Consider the following 20,822-nt stretch of genomic DNA (forward strand, 5'->3'; position numbering starts at 1 on the left):
AGAAAAATGAAGGATGACACCTAGTTTCTGATCTTGAACCATGTCTGGTTCGGGGTGGGGGGGCGGGCGGGGGAGAGGGATGGGAATTAACCAACTGGTCAGTTTGAGGTAGTGGAGATTGAGGCTTGGAGTTTAGAAAAAAAAGTATACACACACACATTTGTGAATTATCAAAATTTGATACAGTGGTAGTGAATGATATTTTCCTAGGATTATCATGTAGTTAAGAAAAAGAGTTTTAAATATTGGGCCATGAGCCAGCATTTATGATATAGGCAGAAAAAAAAGAAAAAGAATTGGCAAAAAGAGACAGAAAGTTCTGCCACCAAGATATTACTGTGAGTTCCAGGAGAAGGTTTCAAAATGATGTGCGTATCAGTGTCCCCAAGCATAAGGACTAAGGAGGACGACACTTCATATGACAATAAGGAAGGCACTGGTGACTTCCGAGCAGTTCCATGAGATTGGTTGTGAGTTGGGGGAGCAGGTGGTTTCCATGAGCTGATAAAAAAAGAACTGAAAGTGTTTGGTCATAAAAGGAAAGGAAGGGTTAAGAGAGGGTTTTTTTTTGTTCTGGCTTCTTTGTTAGAACAAGGAAAGATAATGTTCCTGGAGAAAATTGGGTAATTGGAGTGACCTGGCATCAGGGATTGTCAGGGCGGATTCAGCAGTAGGACAAGGGAGGGAAAGAATTGGTAATAGCTTAATGAAAGTTTCTCAGGGAAGAGGGAAAAAGTAAATTTTAAAAGAAAACAATGAGTTGAGAAAATATGTATTAAGTTCTTTACCTTGCACTTCTGAGCTAGAAATACTGTATAGTTTTAGTACCCATAATAAACACACACTGATGTAAATCCTAGCACATTGCGGGCTCTCAGGGGTCTACTTATTATTATGAAAATAAAAGTGATAGTGGATTTCCACCTCATTCTGTTAGATGATCTTTTGGAAACCACAACAACTACAACAGGAAAAAAAAAAAAAAGTTGATGTAATTCCGAAGCAAGATAATTGCCACTTAAGTAAAAGTGACTTTCTCTTCCTACCTACAAATACCAGGGCTGGTTTTGGTCAGTCTTGAAGACAGAAGTCCCAGATGGACTGACAGAATTTTTTGTGCCTGAATGTATCTGCTGAATAGGATCTTAAAGAGTTCAGTCTGCTCTAGGACTGAACAAAGATCACTCAAGTACTAATCCAAACATATTTCTTAGACATTCAGTTGAATATCTAGTTTCTGGGATCACCCCCAGAATTTCTCTAAAGAACCCTACATGCTGAGTAAGACCCTAGGCAAGACCAGAGTTTCCTGGACCATTTGAACGAGGTGGTCTCCATCTTGTATTTATGGGAAAGAGCTGGAACAAACACAGTCTTTATGATTAAGCAGAAAAGACAGCATTTTCCATAAGAATGTAATCTTCTGCATGGTTGGTCACCAGTTATTTTTTGGATGGTCATTTAGTTTCTGTCAAGTTATCTAATTATTCTGCTAAATCATCTTTACAAGATGAATTGCTTTCTTGAGTTGTTAATACTTGTGAAATTCTTTTCCCAAATGAATGAGAAGTGAAAGATATAAATTTTTTAACACACACATACACAAAATTTCCCAAACATCTAGTATGTTGAAAGTTGGTCCGTTGCAAAGGAACTAGAATTCTAGGCTGGGGTCCAGGGGTGGAGATGACTGTAACATTCCACTGAGAACTTCACTTTTGGCTCTGAGCTCAAAACTAAAAATCCCTAGTTAAGTCAGATATATGAAGTATTGGGCTCTAACTTGAACAGGAGCTGGAAAAAAAAAAAAAAAAAAAGGCGGGGAGGGTAGTATTCATAAAGATTTAGTAAGAAGGTTAGAAGGAATTACGTGAGAAATAAGGAAAAAGAATAATTGTGGTGTTATTACATGCCTAGGCCAGGTATATAACGTTGTGGGTCAGGGTTTCATTCCATACAGACCAGTTATCCTGATGACATTGTGAAGTAATTTCCGATATACTATAATCTGTTTTGGAAATGCTTTCTACCAGGTGTCTCTTCTGGGACATACCAAAGCGGAGTTGATCTGTTAAATTATTCGCACTGTTCAAATATTTGAAGTACTAATTCATCACTCACGACCTTACATTTGTATTTTAACATCATTATACATTTAGCAGGGGTGAATCTTTTCACAATAATGAATAAAGTGACTCTTGAAAGGAAAGATGTTAACCTTGGAGGATCCTGTGGGATGACTCTTAAAAGACACCGAAGCATCTGAATCTCTCTCTGGGCTGTGTATTAGATGTTCACAGAATCTGAACCCGATGCATGTATGGACAGATCCCTTTGTTATATGGATATGCATGATGGGAAGTGAGGAAAATACTAAGGGAGTTAAATCTAAACTCAAAGATAACTGTAAGGTGGTTACTGGGTGCAACTTGCTAAAATGACTATATATGGACTTACCACTAGTGTGTTAAGTGAAAAATAATCCTATGGGAATAGGAACCTTGTATGATGCCAAGGCTAGAAAGGGGTTTTTAACTCTCTGTTAACAATGCTGTGTTTAAAGGTTTTCATCCATTATCACTTTGTTAGAACAGCCTTGCTAAAACCCAGCTCTTTTAGGGGTCTCTCTAACACCTCATACAAATGCAAGGAAGGAAATGGAGCCAATAAATGTAATCTACAGGTGAAATTTGCAGAGGCAATTAAAAAAAAAGGTAAGTATTTTCTTGGGATTTTACCATTTCACAGAAGTTATCACCTCACCTCTTAAAGTTTTGAGAAATTATACCTATAAGTCAAGATTCTTATTCTATATGTCCATTCTTAGAAAGGCTTATTCAACAGAAATTATCCCCAAATGTCATGCCTGGTACCATAAACATCATTATCATTTTAAAATTTGACCAAATAAACATAAGCATACATACATGTATGTATGTATAGTCTTATATACATATAAAGCAATTCTAGTTATCCTCCTTTATTCACCAATTAACAAAATGTATGTAATTGGCTATGATGAAACAGGCACAGTGCTAGAGATATAACATAGAACATGAAATAGTCAGTCTTTGCCCTCAAAAAATTTAATGTCCAGTGGGAACAGATCATTGTATAAGAAAAACACTGTAAAAAATCATTTAAAAAATCCTTGTAAAAATAAAAATCACACACAAAAAATAATTACAAACTGGAAGAAATGTTCTGAAGGAGGTGTAAAATGGGATGGGAGATTAAAATCATTTTCAAAGGTAATGGAAAGCCCTTCTAAGCAAATGAAATTCAGTTGGAGCCTGAGCAGTAAGTGGAATTAGGCCAAGTGTGGTAAATTCACGCAGAGGAAACGGTAAGTGCAAAGGCACTGAGGCTGGAAAGAATGACAAGTATTAGAGGCATGTTGCAAAGAAGCCTTCATGCATCAGGCATAGGGAGGGAGGGATGAAGCGTAGTGAGATCAGGCTGGAGTTAGGCACAGGCTAGCCCTACAAGGACACTGGGTATGGTTCTGGGAAGCAAAGGATGGCTGGGTTAAGTCTGCATTTCAAAAAGACTCCTCTGACTGCTGCATGTAGCAAAATAATTGGAGGGAGCAAGAGTCCAGGTGGAAAGCTTTACTATGATCAAAGAAAAGATAAGACGAAGGCTTAAATTTGGGTGGTACTTAGTGATGAGAAATAAAAGGAGACAAGTCAAAATGACAGGATTTGGGGAGGGGTTGGCTGCAGAAAGGCGGTGGCAAAGATGATTGTCAGGGTAGGTGATTGGTAATTGATTGACAGAAATGGTAATATCAGAACCAGTCTTTTTATATCCATCCTATTCTATTTAAATTCATTATATGCAAAGCCATTTAGTGCTTACTGCGTGCAAAGTACGGTGCTGAGAATTCTCATGGATAGCGATATGAAAAAAGTGGATAAAAGGATATATGATCTCCATCTTTTATAGATTCGTGTTCAAATTCAGACAGTGTTTCTCATTTCCAGTAGAGGAAAGAGAAGCAATAACTATACACCCACACACATATGTATTCATACACTCACAAATACAGATGTATACATATGTATACATATGGATATCTACATATGTATATGTGTATGCATATATGCATGTATATATACATTTGAGGTATTTGCATCACATACACATCTTAAGTATGTGTTGCAAGGGGATGAGAAAGATAAAGATAAATAATTAGTGTGGAGGTCAGAAAGAGAAATCAAAAAGCTGCATGAGATTGTATTCTTCTTAAAAGAAAATAAAACGTTTCAAAGACTATTAAGTCTTACATCTCCACCCTATTAGAGAAGAGGTTTATGACACTAGGCCTGTTTTTCAGATAGTGTCCACAAAAAGAAAGTAGGCACTAGTATTCAGCTGTATAATCCATTTTTAATCTATGATGTATCTCTACAATCATGAGAGTAATCTTATCATTAATAATAATGATAAACAATAATAATAATAACAATCATTGGTGTGGGATAATGTTTAAAAATCACACAAAGCAGAAGAGTATAAACACAGGTCTCATTTTAGTGTTGTTTGTATGTTACCGTTTTTAGTATTTTTCTTAGGATTCTAAACTCACAATTTGTTATCAAACTGACTCTTCACAGCAGACAGAATATGATTAGTTAAGAATTTTGTTTAATATTTTCCAAATGTACCGGAGCACACGATTTCCAGTTTTGCGTGGGTATCTTGTCGGTCAGAAGACTTTTGTTTAATGAACTCGGTTTGCGTGTTTATTCTAAGAGTCTAACTAAACATACAGGACAATTGCTGATTAGTGAATTCTTAAAGCTGCTTTCATCTTATTTTCCTTACACTATAGTCTTTGCTTGTTTCAGTTCATTGCAGCTCTATTTAGAATAGCCAGGACATGGAAGCAACCTAAGTGCCCATAGACAGATGAATGGATAAAGAAGATGTGGCACATATATACAATGGAATATTACTCAGCCATAAAAAGAAACAAAATTGAGTTATTTGTAGTGAGGTGGATGGACCTAGAGTCTGTCATACAGAGTGAAGTAAGTCAGAAAGAGAAAAACGAATACCGTATGCTAACACATATATATGGAATCTAAAAAAAAATGTGTATTCCTTTTGACTGCCTGTTAATGTCTTCTCTTTATAGTGATAGTACGTGAAAGTAGTATCTAATTTCTGAATTAGTATATAATTGTGCAGATAGTGGAATATGCTTGGAATCACTAGAAGTGAATTTGCCATGAAGCTAAGGAAGCTTCAGGGCCTCTCACTTCCAAGGCTCCCTTTAACAGTCTTGGATCTAAATTTGTATTTTTAAGTTTGTGTTCTTTCCCTTTAAAAAGATCTCCCAAATCTCATGAGCTTCAGGCCCTGGAAAACTTATCTGGCTCTGCTTTTCGTTTGTATTGTAATAATTAATTTGTTTTCATGCCTTTCTCATATTATTTTGGCTTCATGAGAATGGGGCAATTTTTTTTCTTTCTTTCAGTTTCTCTACTGTTGAGCATTTACTTCAGTAAATGCTTTGTGAATTAATGAATAAGTCATGCGCCTTTAGTGATCGTGCTGGAGCTGGCTCTGGTGAGAGAGATTTTCTTTTGTATCCGTGCATCTTTATTAACAATGAATTTGTTGCAAAGTTTAAAAAAATAATCTACATAAATTATCTTGTTACTTCATTTTTTAAAAGTTAAAAATATCTATTTGCAGAATTTAAAATGAAATTCCCATTACTGTCAGTATGCACAATATTTTGCAAAAATTTAAAAATGTTCACATGTTAATGTTCTTTCACTTTTGGTTTTTTTTTCTTTTTAAGATTTTCTTGGAGTATTTTCCAAATGGGAATTCATGAGAGAAAGGGTATATTTGGCCAGCTTTGTGGATTCTAAGAGTGCTTCTAAAAGTTAAGCCTCGCCAAAGAAAAGTGTTATGGCACAGGATTGCCTTTATTATAAGCTGTCATTTAATATAAGAGCTCCATTTTGTCTTTCTTTATTTCTCAAGTTGCTTATTTATAAATACCCACTCTAGTTTTCACGAGTTGACATATGTTGACAGGTTGACATATATTACCTGAGAGCTGATATACCCTGTATGATACAGACTCTAAGAGCTGAACAATACATAACAAATTAATAAAACGATACCATGAAAACATGTCATTGTTTCTAAATTGAGGTTAATATTTTGATTTTCAAGAAAGCAAAGAAAGGTTTCCTCCTTTCTCCATCCCTGTTCTGATCATTTCCGAAGATTTATAAAAATGCAAAACAACAACAACAACAACAAATTCATCTGCTACTTCCTGACCACAGAGATGAATAATTTAAGGACAATTTCAAATTGGATTTTCCAGCTGGCTTTCTGTTTTATTTGGAAAGATCTGAAACTTTATTTTTTAATTCAAAAGACATTTCTGCTTTCTGTCCTTCAGTTCTAAAATAATGATGTATCTGGTAACATGTAGCAGTTGTATACTAAGCCCTTACAGGGTCTCATATCCTGGAGAAAAAGTACCCTTTTTGAAAGGGCTCGCCTTTTCTGAGTTTTGCTGTTTTCCTGTTTGTTAAGTAGTGGCCCCACCTGGGAAAGCAGAGTTATTTCAACCATCATTCAGTTCCAGTTTACATTAGACTCTGTGGAATATTATAGTGCTATTCAGTATTCATAATCTCCCTGATTTTGCTGTTTTTATGGCCCAGTATAATTGATGTGTGGTGTTCGTTGGAAGGTTATCAGAAGATATTTGGACATCAAATTTTTCAAAATAAATGATGGCATTACTGCTAAGATATCTTTTAACGACTTAACCCACCCAATAGAGTTAGATTCTTATTACAGTACAAATTAAAGGAGAATAAAATCATTCTTAATTTAGGACAGTTTTTAAATAACTGTTTTTGTCCCCCCTCCCTCTCCACATACATAGCAAGAAGGCACCCCAGATTTCACCTTTATCTAAATGGTGGCATTTGGAAAATATACCAAGAAGGCTGTCAGTAGGTAATGGTTCAGTTAGCATTAATCCCGGAGGACGGAAAATCAGGAGCAAATTACTTTTAAAGAGGGCTAAGTAAATTTCACATGTGGGTGGACGGTACTCACCTGTTCCAGAAAACAACACGTGGGCCTGTCACTGTAAATGAACATTCTGACTTAGCCACAGCTGCCATACATCTATGAGAACGTTTGCTCTACATGATTCTGGCTCATTACGCGGTGCTGATTACCCTGGCCTTTCACTGTTGTCCTTCGCAGCAGGGTGCTAACGTTTTCTGGATTTCACTGCTCTGTAGAATTCTCCACCAGAGGGAGGACAAGGGAAGGCGAAGTAGGTTTCACCCGCAGTTCTGAGGGAAGTTTGAATCGGAGAAAGCTAGCACTGACGAATTCAGGACCTCTGGTTCTGTCTCTCCACTTTACCTCCCCGTACTTGCTCTCTCGGCAGAACTGAGTGACTCTAGCTAGCGCAGTAATTTTATTGTCGATTGCTTTCCAACCCAGGTTTTATCAGTTAAGTTACAACTTGAATAATTAAGCTGTAGTGAGAGATACAGTTTAGGAGACCCCCCTCCCCCTTAGCAGAGGCCAGGTTATTATTATTTCTTTTAGGAAAAGCTGAAGATGAGAAGTCTGTCAGGCACGTTGTTAAACACACGAAGGCAGGACACAGACACATCCCAGGAGCAGATCGACGAAGATGGATTTATCTAACCATCTTTACGGTCCCCCGAGCCCTTCCTGTGTATCCACAGTCGCCTTACTCTTCCACCCAGAGTTTTATCTTTGCCCTACGTGCGTGTGGGGTTTTTCACTAAAGAAAGAAAGGACGGAACCCCAAACTCTAATGAGAAAACAGCAGCCGTTTCTCTCCTTCCCACGGGTTCCAGGGCCTTAATTTGGCCGGGCAGGTGTCGGAGCTGCAAAATTTGTCTCCACCATTTTCTCCGCGCTGGAGGGAAGGGACCAGCCCTCCCGGGCGCTGCCTGGCGGGGAAGCGGAGCGAGGAGCGAGGAGCGAGGGCCCCGGGTCCGGATCCCTTCCTGGGTCTCGGAATCTCCCCGGGACGCGTGGTCCGGCTCCCGCGGGCGCGGCGGCGGCGGCTGCTGCGCGCGGCTTCCAGCGACCCCTGTCGGGGGTGTCCGGCAGCCGCCCAGCGCACCGCCCCCCGCCCAGGCCGGCTCGGGGAGGGAAAGGGGCTGCGCCCGCGAGCGCCGAGCCCAGGCTCCTCCCGGTGGCGTGTCCGCGCCTCGGGGTGGGGGTGTGGCGGGGACGAGGGAGGGGGCGAGGCCAGGGGAGGGCGAGAAGGAGGCGCCAGCGTCCAACCTGCGGGCGGGAGGTGGTTGGCGGTGGGGCAATTGAAAAAGAGCCGGCGAGGAGTTCCCCCCAACTTGTCGAAACTCCGGGCTCGCGCGGAGGGCAGGAGCGGGGTGACTGCGGCTGCCGGGCGACGCAAGCGCTGGCCGGACGGTGATTGCCTCTCCCTCCTCGGGCTGCGAGCGCGCCGGACAGAGGCCGCGACAGGAGCCGACAGCGGCGGGAACCGAGCACTTCCCTGCGCGACAGGGGCCGCCCCGAGAGCGAGCGCGACCGCCGGACGCAGCGACCGCCAGTCCCAGGTGGCCCGGACCGCACGCCGCGTCCCCGCGCTCCCCGCCGGCGACAGGAGACGCCCCCCGCGCAGCGCGCGCGCCGCAGCCCGGCCGGTGGTTCTACCCGCCTCCGCCCCCCGCCCTCGAGGGACAAACTTTCCCCAAAGCCGATCCCAGCCCTTGGACCAAACTTGTCGCGCGTCGCCTCCGCCGGGCGCCGTCCGCGCAGAGCGTGCACTTCTCGGACGAGATGTCGGAGCGCAAAGAAGGCAGAGGCAAGGGGAAGGGCAAGAAGGACCGAGGCTCCGGGAAGAAGCCTGCGCCCGCGGCGGGCGGCCCGAGCCCAGGTGAGTGCGCCGCGCGGCCGGGGCTCCGCGATCCTTCTCCTTCTCTTTCTCCTTCTCAGATGCCGCCGCCTCGCCCTCGCCTGCCTGCGCCCTGCGCTCCGGGCGCCTGGCCCTGCTCCCGGCCGTCCGCGGGGCCGGGCGGTGCTCGCCCTCCATGGGGCCGCCCCTCACCTGGGCGTCGAGCCCCACCCGGGCGCCAGCAACCCGCGCTCAGGGTGAGGACGGAAGCCGGGACCGCGCCTCCGGAGGACCCGGACGCGCCGCGCTCCCTGGCACGGCCTTTGCCCAGCACCCCAGAGCCGAGCCCAGCCCGGGAGCGGGACCCGGCGTGCAGGAGCGGAGACCGGGTGCGCGCGTGTCCAGCGCCAGCAGCGCTTTGCACGGGCCCCGCCTGCCCTCTAGCGAGAAAAGCGGGAACGGGTCTCCCCTCGCAGCGCCTGGCTCGGAAGAACGGGGTGCTCTAGAGAGAACGCGAGCGGTCGCGCGGCGGTGTTTTGGGCTCCGGGGAGGGAGTGCAGGGTCGCGGTGTGCGCGGACGCTCACTCGGATTCAGCCCTGCGGTATCGGAGCTCAGATCAGCTGAGAGGGATTCCTAGAGGTCAGCGAAGCAGATAAAATCCAGCCCAGTGCCAGGAATCAGGTCCCCAAAAAGGTTCTCAAACTTTCGGTTTTGCAGTTCTATTTTTCAGTACCTCTTTGATAAATGTGGTTAATTTATGTTCCCAAGAGATGCCCCAAAGCAAAAGTTCATTTGAACTTTTGAACCCAGTTGCCCACTGGTTATATAATAGAATGAAATGGCAGCTGAGGCTTTCTAGAGACAAGTCTAGTGCGTGATCATCGGTTCACGGACGTGAATGACAGTTTCACCTTCTGTTTCCCTAAGAAGGGCTGATGCTTTCGCCACTGTCTTGGAAAGAGGAGGCGCCCCAAATAAATACTTGTTTATGAGTCATTAAGTGAAGAGGATGCTTTAAAAAAAACGGAGGGGAGGGGGAAGAATATAAGGGCTTTTTTCTGCCTCTGCACTTCCCAATTATTAATTGATCCAGAGACCTCAAGGCACTTAGAACATCCCCCAGCACACTTCGTAAAGTATTTTTGAAGAATTAATTCAATGGCATTCTGTTATCTTACAGAAGTATTTGCCCGTTCCTTGCAGGAAGTAAACAAGATTTGCCCAGTTCTCTTACTGGCATCGCTGAGAGCATTTCAGAGCCTGGCTTATTGGCAGAGACCTTAAACAGGTTTTGAGCAAAACAAATTGAACAGAGAGTAATTGTTTGGCCACTGACCATTCCTGTGCATGCTTCTATGATAGGATGCTGCTGGGCAGATCACCTTCATTACCCTTCATTAGCTCTCATGAGGGTGTATTGAAATTTTCCTTACTTTATCCCTGTTTTGGAGACACCCTATCGCATTTTATTCAACAAGGGCTGAAGTGGGGAGCTGGATTAGCAATCTCCCTAAGTGACATTCTCTACTGTCCTCTCGCAGGTTATCTTAGTAAATGAAAGAGCTCTTAGACCTGACCACAGTGGTAAAGTTGTAAAGAGTTATTTGCGGGGCTCTTTAAGTGTTGTCCTGTCCTGCCTGGGAGTACTCTGCCTTCAGACGTTTCTGTGGTCCTCTGGAGGAGGTCTGATGAATTAAGGAGGGGACGGTGGCTTGAAGTAGCATCCCTTTCAGGTAACAGGTCTGCACTTCGTCAAGGCTTCAGGGCAGCAATGCCTTAGTTAACATAGACATTTCAGATAAGCACCCGTGGTGGGTGGGAGAGATTTTAAGAACCAACAGGCATTTCTGTGTCCTACAGATCTCATCTATTAGGTAGGCAGCTGTGTTGGGACTACCTAATATTCTCTCCTGACACAGCGTCCCAGAGTTTCCTTGGTGACTCTCATTATGCTTTCCAGTCCCACCGCTGTGATTCCCTCTGAACCAGATAGATTGGCATCTTTAAGTGACATTCTCTTGACTATCTTCCCAGAGAATCTGGAGTGAACTTGGCTCTAGGTTGGTTTTAAAGTGTATCTCTCTTTTCCATCAGGTAGTTGTCTTCCTTGGGGAGGAACTTTTTACCCCCCTCCAGGGCACCTTGTGCTTGTTAAACCCTATAAAGCAGATAAGAATATTTATTCTTCATTTGATTCAAAAACAACGATCAACTTGAAACCTGCTTTAGGTAAAAACACCTGGCGTTAAATAGTATTGCTTTGAAATCACCGTTTCTTTCCTTCTTGTCATTTCCCTTGTAATGCTGTCAGTGTACTTTTCCTTATCTTAGGAGACTAAATAACTGAGAGCCATAATGGTTTGTGAGGGAAACCCACACCTCTTTTTCAAGCTTCTTTGCACTCTGTAGTCCTCAGGCATCCTCAAAGGAATGACCTCTAGATGCCATAACTATAGCATTGCCACTTGGCATACCGGCTCAAATCAGGGCTTACAGGACACCCATCTCTTAAATAGCTCCTCCATCAGTGCCCTTCAATCCCAGGTTTCACCCCTTTCTTAAAACAGCCGCTGAAACTTGCTGTCCTACACGATGCCCATGCAACAGCCAAGCCTCTTTTTGGAGGTTATAACATTACTTCACGACAGTCAAGGGAGAGAGAAGGCTGAGAGCACTCAGCCCCTCAGCCCCGCTGTGTGCTGTATTACATGCGGAGGCATAAACACATCTGTTGGAGGGACAGCTTTAGGGGAACAAGATTCCTTTAACTTTCATGCGACACGTGTGACTGGTATGTGATACATACGTAGCTGTGTTCCGTAGCATCGCATTTTTATACTGAATTGCACGCTGTTGTGGCGGCAGATGTTCAACAGAATTATCTGTGTCGCAGTAATGACTCTAATAGTTCCCAGGCCCTTGGGGTCATTGATTTTTCTTCTTTGCTCAAAAAGTGAAAAAAAGAAAAAAGCAACCTCAGCGTAATCCTGGGCTTTGTAACGAGGATCCATGTACCAAGGGTGCTGTAACTTCCTGCACCTCCTAGATGCTGGATCTCCCATATCCAGACTTTTCGTATTGATTCAGCTCAGCAAACTTTATCTATTGAAGCCTGAATTACAAAACCAGAGCTTCCCCCCCTCCCCCCACCCATTTGGTATTTGGCTCTAAGCTTCTTCTATGAATCTCTGTTGATGTTTTTCTTTCATTAAAACATTGCAAAGGATTCTTTTTATTTTTATTTTTCCTTTTAAATGACCTGGAACCCATTCATTATCAAGCCTAGCTCAGTTCTAGAGCTACTGGGTCTCCCTTCACCCCTGGCAAAAGGGGCGTTTGTCAGTACAAGTGGTGGAAACATCAAAACACTTAGTATCCCAAATGGCTAGAAGCCGGCCATGTGCTTCCCGGGTGACATCACCCACCTGTTTTGTTAACTCAGTGGCTTCCCAGGCTGAAGTGCTTGTCAAACATTCTTGGGTATGAAGTGCCCCGTCACTACCAGGGCAGCGCGTGTTTACAGAACAGGAGGAATGTCCAGTGATCTGTTTCAAGCTGGTGACTTGTGACCACTTAGATGATGTAATTATTAAAGACATTAAATACTAATTTTAGAATGAAGCGGGTTTATTTTGGAGAATGATTTTAAGAGAGTGGGAGAAACTTGGGATACTGTTCTCATATCTGCAAAATGAGAAAATGATATGATGGAAAAATGGGAAGAAAAGACCATAAAGTATGTAAGTAATCAGAAAATATTGAACCAGTGAGAGCAATGAACACATTACATGCCAGGCACTAGTATTTTATACTTTTAATAAGGGAGTTACTATTTACTAAATATCCTACCATGTTCCAGGCAGTGTGACAGATGCTCTGTGTGTTTCATCGCCTGTCCTTTAGTACGAAAATGCCTCACTATTACAGGGTACCTGGTACTTAGTGCTACAGCCCGATTGCCTGCATTTAAATCCTAGTTCTGGGGCTTCCCTGGTGGCGCAGTGGTTGCAGGTCCGCCTGCTGTTGCGGGGGACGCGGGTTCGTGCCCCGGTCTGGGAGGATCCCACGTGTCGTGGAGCGGCTGCCACAACAGTGAGAGGCCCGCGTACCGCAAAAAAAAAAAAAGGTGGTTAAATCCCAGTTCTGCTCCTTACCTGTATAGTGATGGGAAAGTTACTTAATCTCTCCATGCCTGTTTCCTTATTTGTAAAATTGGGATAATAAAATTATTATCATAAAGTTATGCCGAGGCTTAAATGAGATAACAGCAGTAGTAAGTGCCCCATCGATGTTAGCTCTCTTGAGAAAATGATTTAAGACACAGATCTTCTGTGCCTTTGCTAAGATATCTGACACAATTTTCCACATTTACCTTGTACGGTAAAAAATAATCCAGAGCTGGCCTTAGATTAGAGTGAGTATAAATATTAATATGTACTACTTGTAAATAGAGAGAAAAGTGGATAAGTATGTCAAATACCATAACTGCATATAGGTATTATGAAAACAGTCCTGAATTCAGTCTAAATATTGAAAGTAGAGTGAGGTGCAATATCGTTTTATCTCTGGCAGAAAAAGGTTGAGGTCTCAAACTTGAGAAGGTTTTGAAACATGAGTCCTTTTCTGGTCACACTGAAGAGTTGATGCTTATATAGAATGCACGCGTAGTCTTTTGGGACTAGTACAAATTGAAAAAGAAAATGTGTATCCACATGCTCTTTGTTATCTTTTTATCGAATGTAAGAGTATATTGCCAACAAGGTTCATGGAATCCAGTGCAGGTGTTTCTAAATATAAACAAAATAATGAATATTAAAAAAATCTACATCTTTCATTATCCCCCCCTCCACACACACTAGAATGGCTGTAGGTAGTGCTTAAAGTTCTGGAAGTGTGATTCTTAGCAAATCAGTGTTTTATTAGCGTTCTCAAAGTGACAAGTTACATTTGACACTAACGGTATTGATCTTATCCTGTTGTTCTGTTAGGATAGACGAAAACCAAGTGTCAGTATTTTGGGTGAGTGATTTCATTTGCTCAGAGAAAAAGAAAGTGGACTTCTAATATTTTGATTAACCCTCGAGTTCTCCTCTTGACAAACAGAAAATACAGAAACTTAAATGATATAGGATTAGCTTAAAAACTGATTTATCTTTATCAGAGGAAAATAACATCTATTAAATATGCTGTCAGATATATAAAATGAAATTTCTTCAAAGGACCAAGTGGTGTTTTGGGTTCATCCTAATCCTACGCATGTTTGCATGTGTGTCCTTTCGTGGGTTTTAACAGATTTTTTAAAAGCGAGCTACCAAAATGCCAATAGATGTCAGTGTTTGTTGCTTTAGAAAAAGTGAGGTGTTAGAAGTAAAAAAAAAAAGCTTAATTTATTCTCAGTTTTGATAAGCATACAGCTGACTACTTTGAAAAGTTTGACAATTAGTAATACCCTATATAACCTTGCTTACTTACATTTTGTGAATGAAAATGTCACATTTTCACATTGAGACCTCTCTTCTAACTATGAAAAAAATGCCTCTACAATTAATTCCCCAAGGAATTCAGAATGCAGGCTGAAATACACTAATCAGTGTATTCCTTTTTTTTTTTTTTAATGAAGGAACAATTATTTGAGAATGTTGTTACATACACCTTGGATTTATTTGCATTTGTAAACTATAAATTAAGTACGCATGTTTCTTAGGTCGCCTTGATTACAATTGCATAAGTGCGTTTTTGAGTCCAACTTAAGTACGATCTGTGGAGTTCTGCCTTTGGAAGGTCAGAATTCTCTTCTTTCTCCGTTTCACTAGTGTCACCTTTTTCTGGCCTCCAGAGGGTGCTCCAGGAGCATCACACTGCTATTCCCCAAAGAACGACTCCTTTTTTCTTTTCTAAGTGACTTAGATATTCTGGGCAATCTATGGGGAAGAATAGGATCCTGATTTCATCAGTTACTACCTCAACTGGAGTTTGTTTCCCAGCTAGACCAAAATAGACCAAATTCGCTAAGAACATTCCGAAACATCATTCTGATGATGACGATGCAGTTGTAAAAACCTGCAAGGGCACATCTGTGATTTTTACTTTTATTTTATTTCATTTTAAAATTTTTTATTGGAGTATAGTTGATTTACAATGTTGTGTTAGTTTCAGGTGTACAGCAAAATGAATCAGTTACACATATACATATATCCACTCTTTTGTAGATTCTTTTCCCATATAGGTCATTACAGAGTACTGAGTAGAGTTCCCTGTGCTATACAGTAGGTCTTTATTAGTTATCTATTTTATATACAGTAGTGTGTATATGTCAGCCAACAACTTGTCCCCAGAGAACTTAGCATCTTATAAGCATCTTTCAGTCGTCCCTTAGAGCAGTTCCTCTTGCATAAGTTCGGGCAGTACCTGCAAAGACATTTAGTCATATTTAAAAGTTCCACTGTGGCATTGGAAAATTATACATGAGCACCTCAAAATTACACAGAGGATCTTTAGGAGCCCATGTTTTCACGTCTTCACACCTTATCCTCAACCCCTAGCTAAAATGTTTAAGAACTCTACTTTGAGCTACATGTTTTTGAAAATGGGTTGGAATGACTAATTCTTTTGGATCACGGGCTAACGTTATAACACTGTCGCAGAGGCACTGTTATTTGCTCACGATTTATTCCACTCTGCACTGGTCATGTTCATTGTGAGTTACTCCCAGTTTGTTACTCTCCTTCTCTTTTTAAAGGGCAATATTGTTCACATTGTTTTGGTCCAAGAAAGGTATTATTGATGGGCAGTAGCGTTTGGTCTGCGACAGTGTCCCAAACCTTCTGTTTCATAGCTTCAGTTGGCAGGCAGCTGGCTCCTCTGGGCGGCTGTTGCATTTTAGTTTCAGTGATGTGAGAGTCAGGGAATGTTTTATTAGGTGGAACCATCAGAAATTGTCAATTCTGTAGATGATACATGACTGAATATTGTCAATGTCATATAGTTTAATATTTGGACTCTGTTTAGTAGTTTGACTTTATGCTTTACATGGTATTTTTATTATTATTATTATTTTTTATTTTTTTGGCGGTACGCGGGCCTCTCACTGCTGTGGCCTCTCCCATTGCGAAGCACAGGCTCTGGACGCGCAGACTCAGCGGCCATGGCTCACGGGCCCAGCCGCTCCGCAGCATGTGGGATCTTCCCGGACCGGGGCACGAACCCGCGTCCCCTATATCGGCAGGCAGACTCTCAACCACTGTGCCACCAGGGAAGCCCTACATGGTATTTTAAAAAATATAGTAGTGACAACTTTGAAAAAAGTCGTAGAAGTTAATTAAGTGAGGTTAAAGTAATGTATAAAAGGAAGCTGGGCTAGGAAGTCATTAAACCAGTGACATTTTCTCCAATAAATAGGTCATATGATAGCCATATAAAATGAATTCGGCATAAAGGTAGAGTGCCAGGGCAATGGGCATTTTCCCTTGGAGAGAAAAGTAGTACATTTCTATCACAACATGTAACTTGGATTTTTATTGAACCTGTTAGCAAACTGTTATTATGCTTTATCTTACCCACCGTATTTCTACAGAGATTACAAAGATGTGAGTGAGAAATATTAGTGACTAGTGAACAAACTTGGCTTTGTTTTATGGAATAATATTTTTTTTTAACTTTACTCAGTTTTACAGTACTACAATTCAATTTTTCCAGTAGTTTTAATAAGTGGGAATTTACTGCCATGTGAAAATATGCTCATTATCAATGGCCTATATTACTTTATAAATAAGGTTAGAACTTAGGTAAAGCCAGCTTTTTAAAGTGCATATGTTTCTGTTTGTAATTGTAACTCATCTGTTTGTTACATATGATCTCACAGTTGTAAAGACAAACTGCATTTTTAAAGGACTTGACAGTCTTCTTAGCTATTCCATAGTAAATATAAAACCAATATTTAAAAGGAAATGTCTAAATTCTAATTTGGAGTATTTTTCAGAACAAATAAATTTTATGCATATACTGAAATGTTCTGAATACTGAATGTCTTATATTTAAGGACTCCAGAATTGCAAGTTAAAATTCCTACAGATTTTATAACTTTTTCAAAAAATATATTTCAACCCTAGGTAAAGCGAAGTTTGGATATTAATTATGCATAGAAAATTTTCTCTGTTAAAGCCCTAAAGAGAGTTTTTGATCTTAACTGTTTAGTACATCATTTATTGAAAATTTTTCATTTGTATATATCATAATAGGAAATCGTATTTATGAGTGAACTGATAAGAAAGGTATCCAAAAGTCAAAGAAAAAAAATGAAGGAGGTGGTCAACAGGTATTTAAAAGAAAACAAATGCTCATGATAAGAGAGTTTTCTTTTATAAATAACAATACCTATGTTGCTATTTAGTGTTTAGAGATATGTATTTTGTGAATCAAGTGTTCTCACTATTCTTAAGTTTATCAGGACTTAGAGAAGATTCTGGTTTTCCCTAAATGTGTCTTTTCTCCCCTTTCCTCATCCTATGCCATGGACTTTCTGTTGTACTGGGAGATAAGAAGGGGAGCAGAAGAGGATTGGTAACTTGCTCCAGTAGTAGTCGATGTGAAGTGGGCTGCAGGATTCATTTGGGACACAGCACACTATGGTTTTGTGTCTACAGTGTGAACATTTGTATTATGTTTAACATGATTTAGTATATGAAAAAATTTTTTTGTGGAACTTCCTTTTGCCTCTCTTCCCTTCCAAACTTGGAAAGTTGACTTTTAGTTACGAGCTTATACTATATTAATGGTTGCAAATATTTAAATGAAAGGGTTGTTTTGTGTTTGTTTTATATATTCATGTAATATATGAGTATACAGTAGGAAGACTTCTTTGGATGGGGTCCAATGTCATATCCATTTGTAACCTCAGTTGGAGTTGAGCTGAGACTAAAACGTGCACCTATGCAGTTCAGCGAAACCCAGATGAACGTTCTAAATCCTCATTTTGATGATTCTCTTATCTTCTCTCCAAACCCACTGGAGTGAAGGAAGTATGAAGTATGGATGACATTTTTTTTTTTTTAATTTGTTTGGCTGCGTCGGGTCTTAGTTGCAGTGCGTGGGCTTAGTTGCCCTGGGGCATGTGGGATCTTAGTTCCCCGACGGGGAAACTGGTCCCCTGCATTGGAAGGTGGATTCTTAACCACTGGACCACCAGGGAAGTCCCTGGATGACATTTTGAATCCAAATCTATATATTCCGCAGGAGATGGGATGAAACATAATCCCCCTAAAAAGCACAAACCTGGATTCAAGCCCCCCTGGGTGTGGTCCCACCTCTGACACCTTTGATCCAGCCATCTCCAAACCAGCAGTATCCTGACTTTCGGCAGCACTCGAGAACTGAGCAGTATTTTGCCCTTTCCCCAAATTATCTGGCCTGTTCGCCTTAAAAATAAAAAACCTGTTTTCTGAATGTGACCACTAGAAAGAAAAATTAGCTGTGTTCTTTCCTAACCAGCAGGCCGAATGAGAATTCTTGTATTTGCATATAGTGTGATTCAGAACACATCAGCATGAAAATTTGACCTTGAGCAACCCTGAGTAGAGGTTTCTGGGCCACTTGCATGATGGCCCTGGCTTAATGGTGGCTGTGTTCCTCCAGGATTGAGAGGTGCTGGTTTTAGTAAGACCAGAGCAGTGGTTGAAAGGCAAGGCTCTGGTTCTGTCCTCTGACTGCGTGGTGTGAACTCTGACAGTGATGACAACTATGTAAGCCTCAGTTTCTACGTGTGTACACTGTGGGAAATAATATTATGTAATTCATGTGGTTGTTCTAAGCAGTAGTGTTGAGTATTGTGCTGGGTACAGAGTAAGGACTAAATGATCAGTTTTACTGAGTTTAAATATCAACAAAATCTAAGCACTTTTCCAATGTGTGTTCATCTAATGTTGTCTTCTTGCTATGTATGTATCAATGTTGTCTGAACTTTAAGCCCTCCACAAATAACTATAAATACTGTACATTTTTTCACAGGGTCTTATACACAGAGGTTCTTTGTAAATAATTATCATGTTGATAATACATATCAAATATTTATTAGGTTTATATTCTATGGCTTTGGACTCTTGGTGAGAGTTGGATGTCATATATGTATAACACATTCATAAAGAGATCAACCAGATATTCCTGACCTTGAACTTTGGTCTATAGATAAACTCATTTTTGGAGAATGGAGGAACACTGGCAGTGATGTTTTAACAGATTGATGCAAAAATAGGTTATGTGCACTTATATTTTTAAATAATACACACGCACACACTTCTTTTAAAATATATGCCAGTAGGGCTTCCCTGGTGGCGCAGTGGTTGAGAGTCCGCCTGCCGATGCAGGGGACATGGGTTCGTGCCCAGGTCCGGGAAGATCCCACATGCCGCGGAGCGGCTGGGCCCGTGAGCCATGGCCGCTGAGCCTGTGCGTCCGGAGCCTGTGCTCCGCAACGGGAGAGGCCACAACAGTGAGAGGCCCGTGTACTGCAAAAAAAATAAATAAAAAATAAAATAAAATAAAAAATATATATATATGCCAGTTAGTTCTTTAGATGTAACTTTCCTATTCCTAATCTCCCATGTCTTGATGGGCAAGGATAATTTTGTCTTACACATAGGGCCTAGTGGAGTACTTTACGTACAAATATTTACAGAATAAATGAGTAAGAATCATTTTTCTATTTATATTTTTTGACTGTTTTGTTCCCTGAACTACAAGGATAGATAATTGTAATGATGAATTGATTTAACTGGAGCATATTGTGTTGTGTGTGTGTAACTTTATTGTCTGACAAAATTTTCCATTTGTATATTAAGTTGACATTATTTTGTGTATATATATACAAGCCTGCTTTTATATTCTTTTGATATTTTCTCTTTTCTCTGCCAACAGAGTGACAGTATCTGTTTTAAGCACAATATTTCATTGTTTGAAATTATGGACTTTTCTACATTTTCCACTTTAAATGGTTTTTAAATAAATAAAAAAGGGGAGCCTGTCTTGAAGCTCGTGAAATGGTAGATTTTTATAAACAGTTGTGATCGCAGTAATATTGAAAATTATTGTCATCTATTTCTGAGAGATATATTGAAGACTGGTACATTACCCCCAGAAAGATTAGTTCGAACACAGAAAATAGATAGCGATTATAATTTGCTGTAGTGAGGTCACCTTGCTGTATACTTGGAATCTTCCCTGGGGGGGTTGGGAAAAGGAAACGGCTCATGCATTATCCATTTTGGGAAAGAGTTATACATATACCGGAATTATGGAAATGAGCTGGTGGGTTTGTCAAAAGAAAACCAGTTATTGGAATACTGAGTTGAATAGAAAATGAAATACATAATTTTCCATATATTAAATTGAATAGAAATGGGAGACTTAGGTCTTAAGGGTTGTTTTTTGGGTTTTGTTTTAACATGTTGATTATATTGTATGTTCTCCTTTGCCCTTAACCTTACAGGAAGGAGAAATGTCGATAGAAATAGTTATTTTAAATATTTTGCTATTTGGAAAGCAACATTAGAGTTTTAAATGTTGTGTTCATTATTTATGCCCCATCAGAAAGCACTGGGATCCACTTCAGGGAGGCAGGTAAGACAAAGGCCATTATCTTTCCCTAGGATTTAGCAGAAGGTAAGGGACAGTGTAGAGCATATAGTCCCTGAGACCTACAGATTCACTGCCCTCTCACATTGAATGTAAAAGAGACCCCCTTCACCAAGGGAGCATCTAAGTTGGCCTGTGCAGGGGGAAGAAATGTCACCGCTTACAATATGCTACTGATGACAGAATAAATATTCACAAAACATAAAAAGCTCAGTGAAAGCCCTGTATCTGAATTTGGTGACTAAAGTCACACTCTGTAAGGTAAAGACAAGTTTCAGTGCTTCCTTGCACCTTCCACTG

General features: G+C 41.0%; 1 protein-coding gene across 9 annotated transcripts in view; it reads left to right on the forward strand.

Annotated features, from left to right (window-relative positions):
* NRG1 (neuregulin 1) overlaps positions 1 to 20,822 on the forward strand; it is a 1,019,883-nt gene that overhangs the window by 793,238 nt on the left and 205,823 nt on the right. For 3 of the 9 annotated variants that reach the window (XM_027122793.1, XM_027122794.1, XM_027122798.1), the window contains exon 1: positions 8,338 to 8,938. The exons of 1 other annotated variant lie outside the window; for it this stretch is intronic. In XM_027122793.1, coding sequence (XP_026978594.1) covers positions 8,842 to 8,938 — 97 coding nt within the window. In that variant the 5' untranslated portion in view covers positions 8,338 to 8,841. Of the gene's footprint in view, positions 1 to 8,335; positions 8,939 to 20,822 lie in introns of those variants that run through there. 5 more of the 9 variants (XM_027122790.1, XM_027122792.1, XM_027122797.1 and 2 more) reach the window with 3 other exon arrangements.

Source organism: Aethalodelphis obliquidens, unplaced genomic scaffold (assembly GCF_003676395.1).
Source record: "Aethalodelphis obliquidens isolate GAN/ISIS:26980383/991018 unplaced genomic scaffold, ASM367639v1 scaffold25, whole genome shotgun sequence".
Taxonomy (NCBI): Eukaryota; Metazoa; Chordata; class Mammalia; order Artiodactyla; family Delphinidae; genus Aethalodelphis; species Aethalodelphis obliquidens.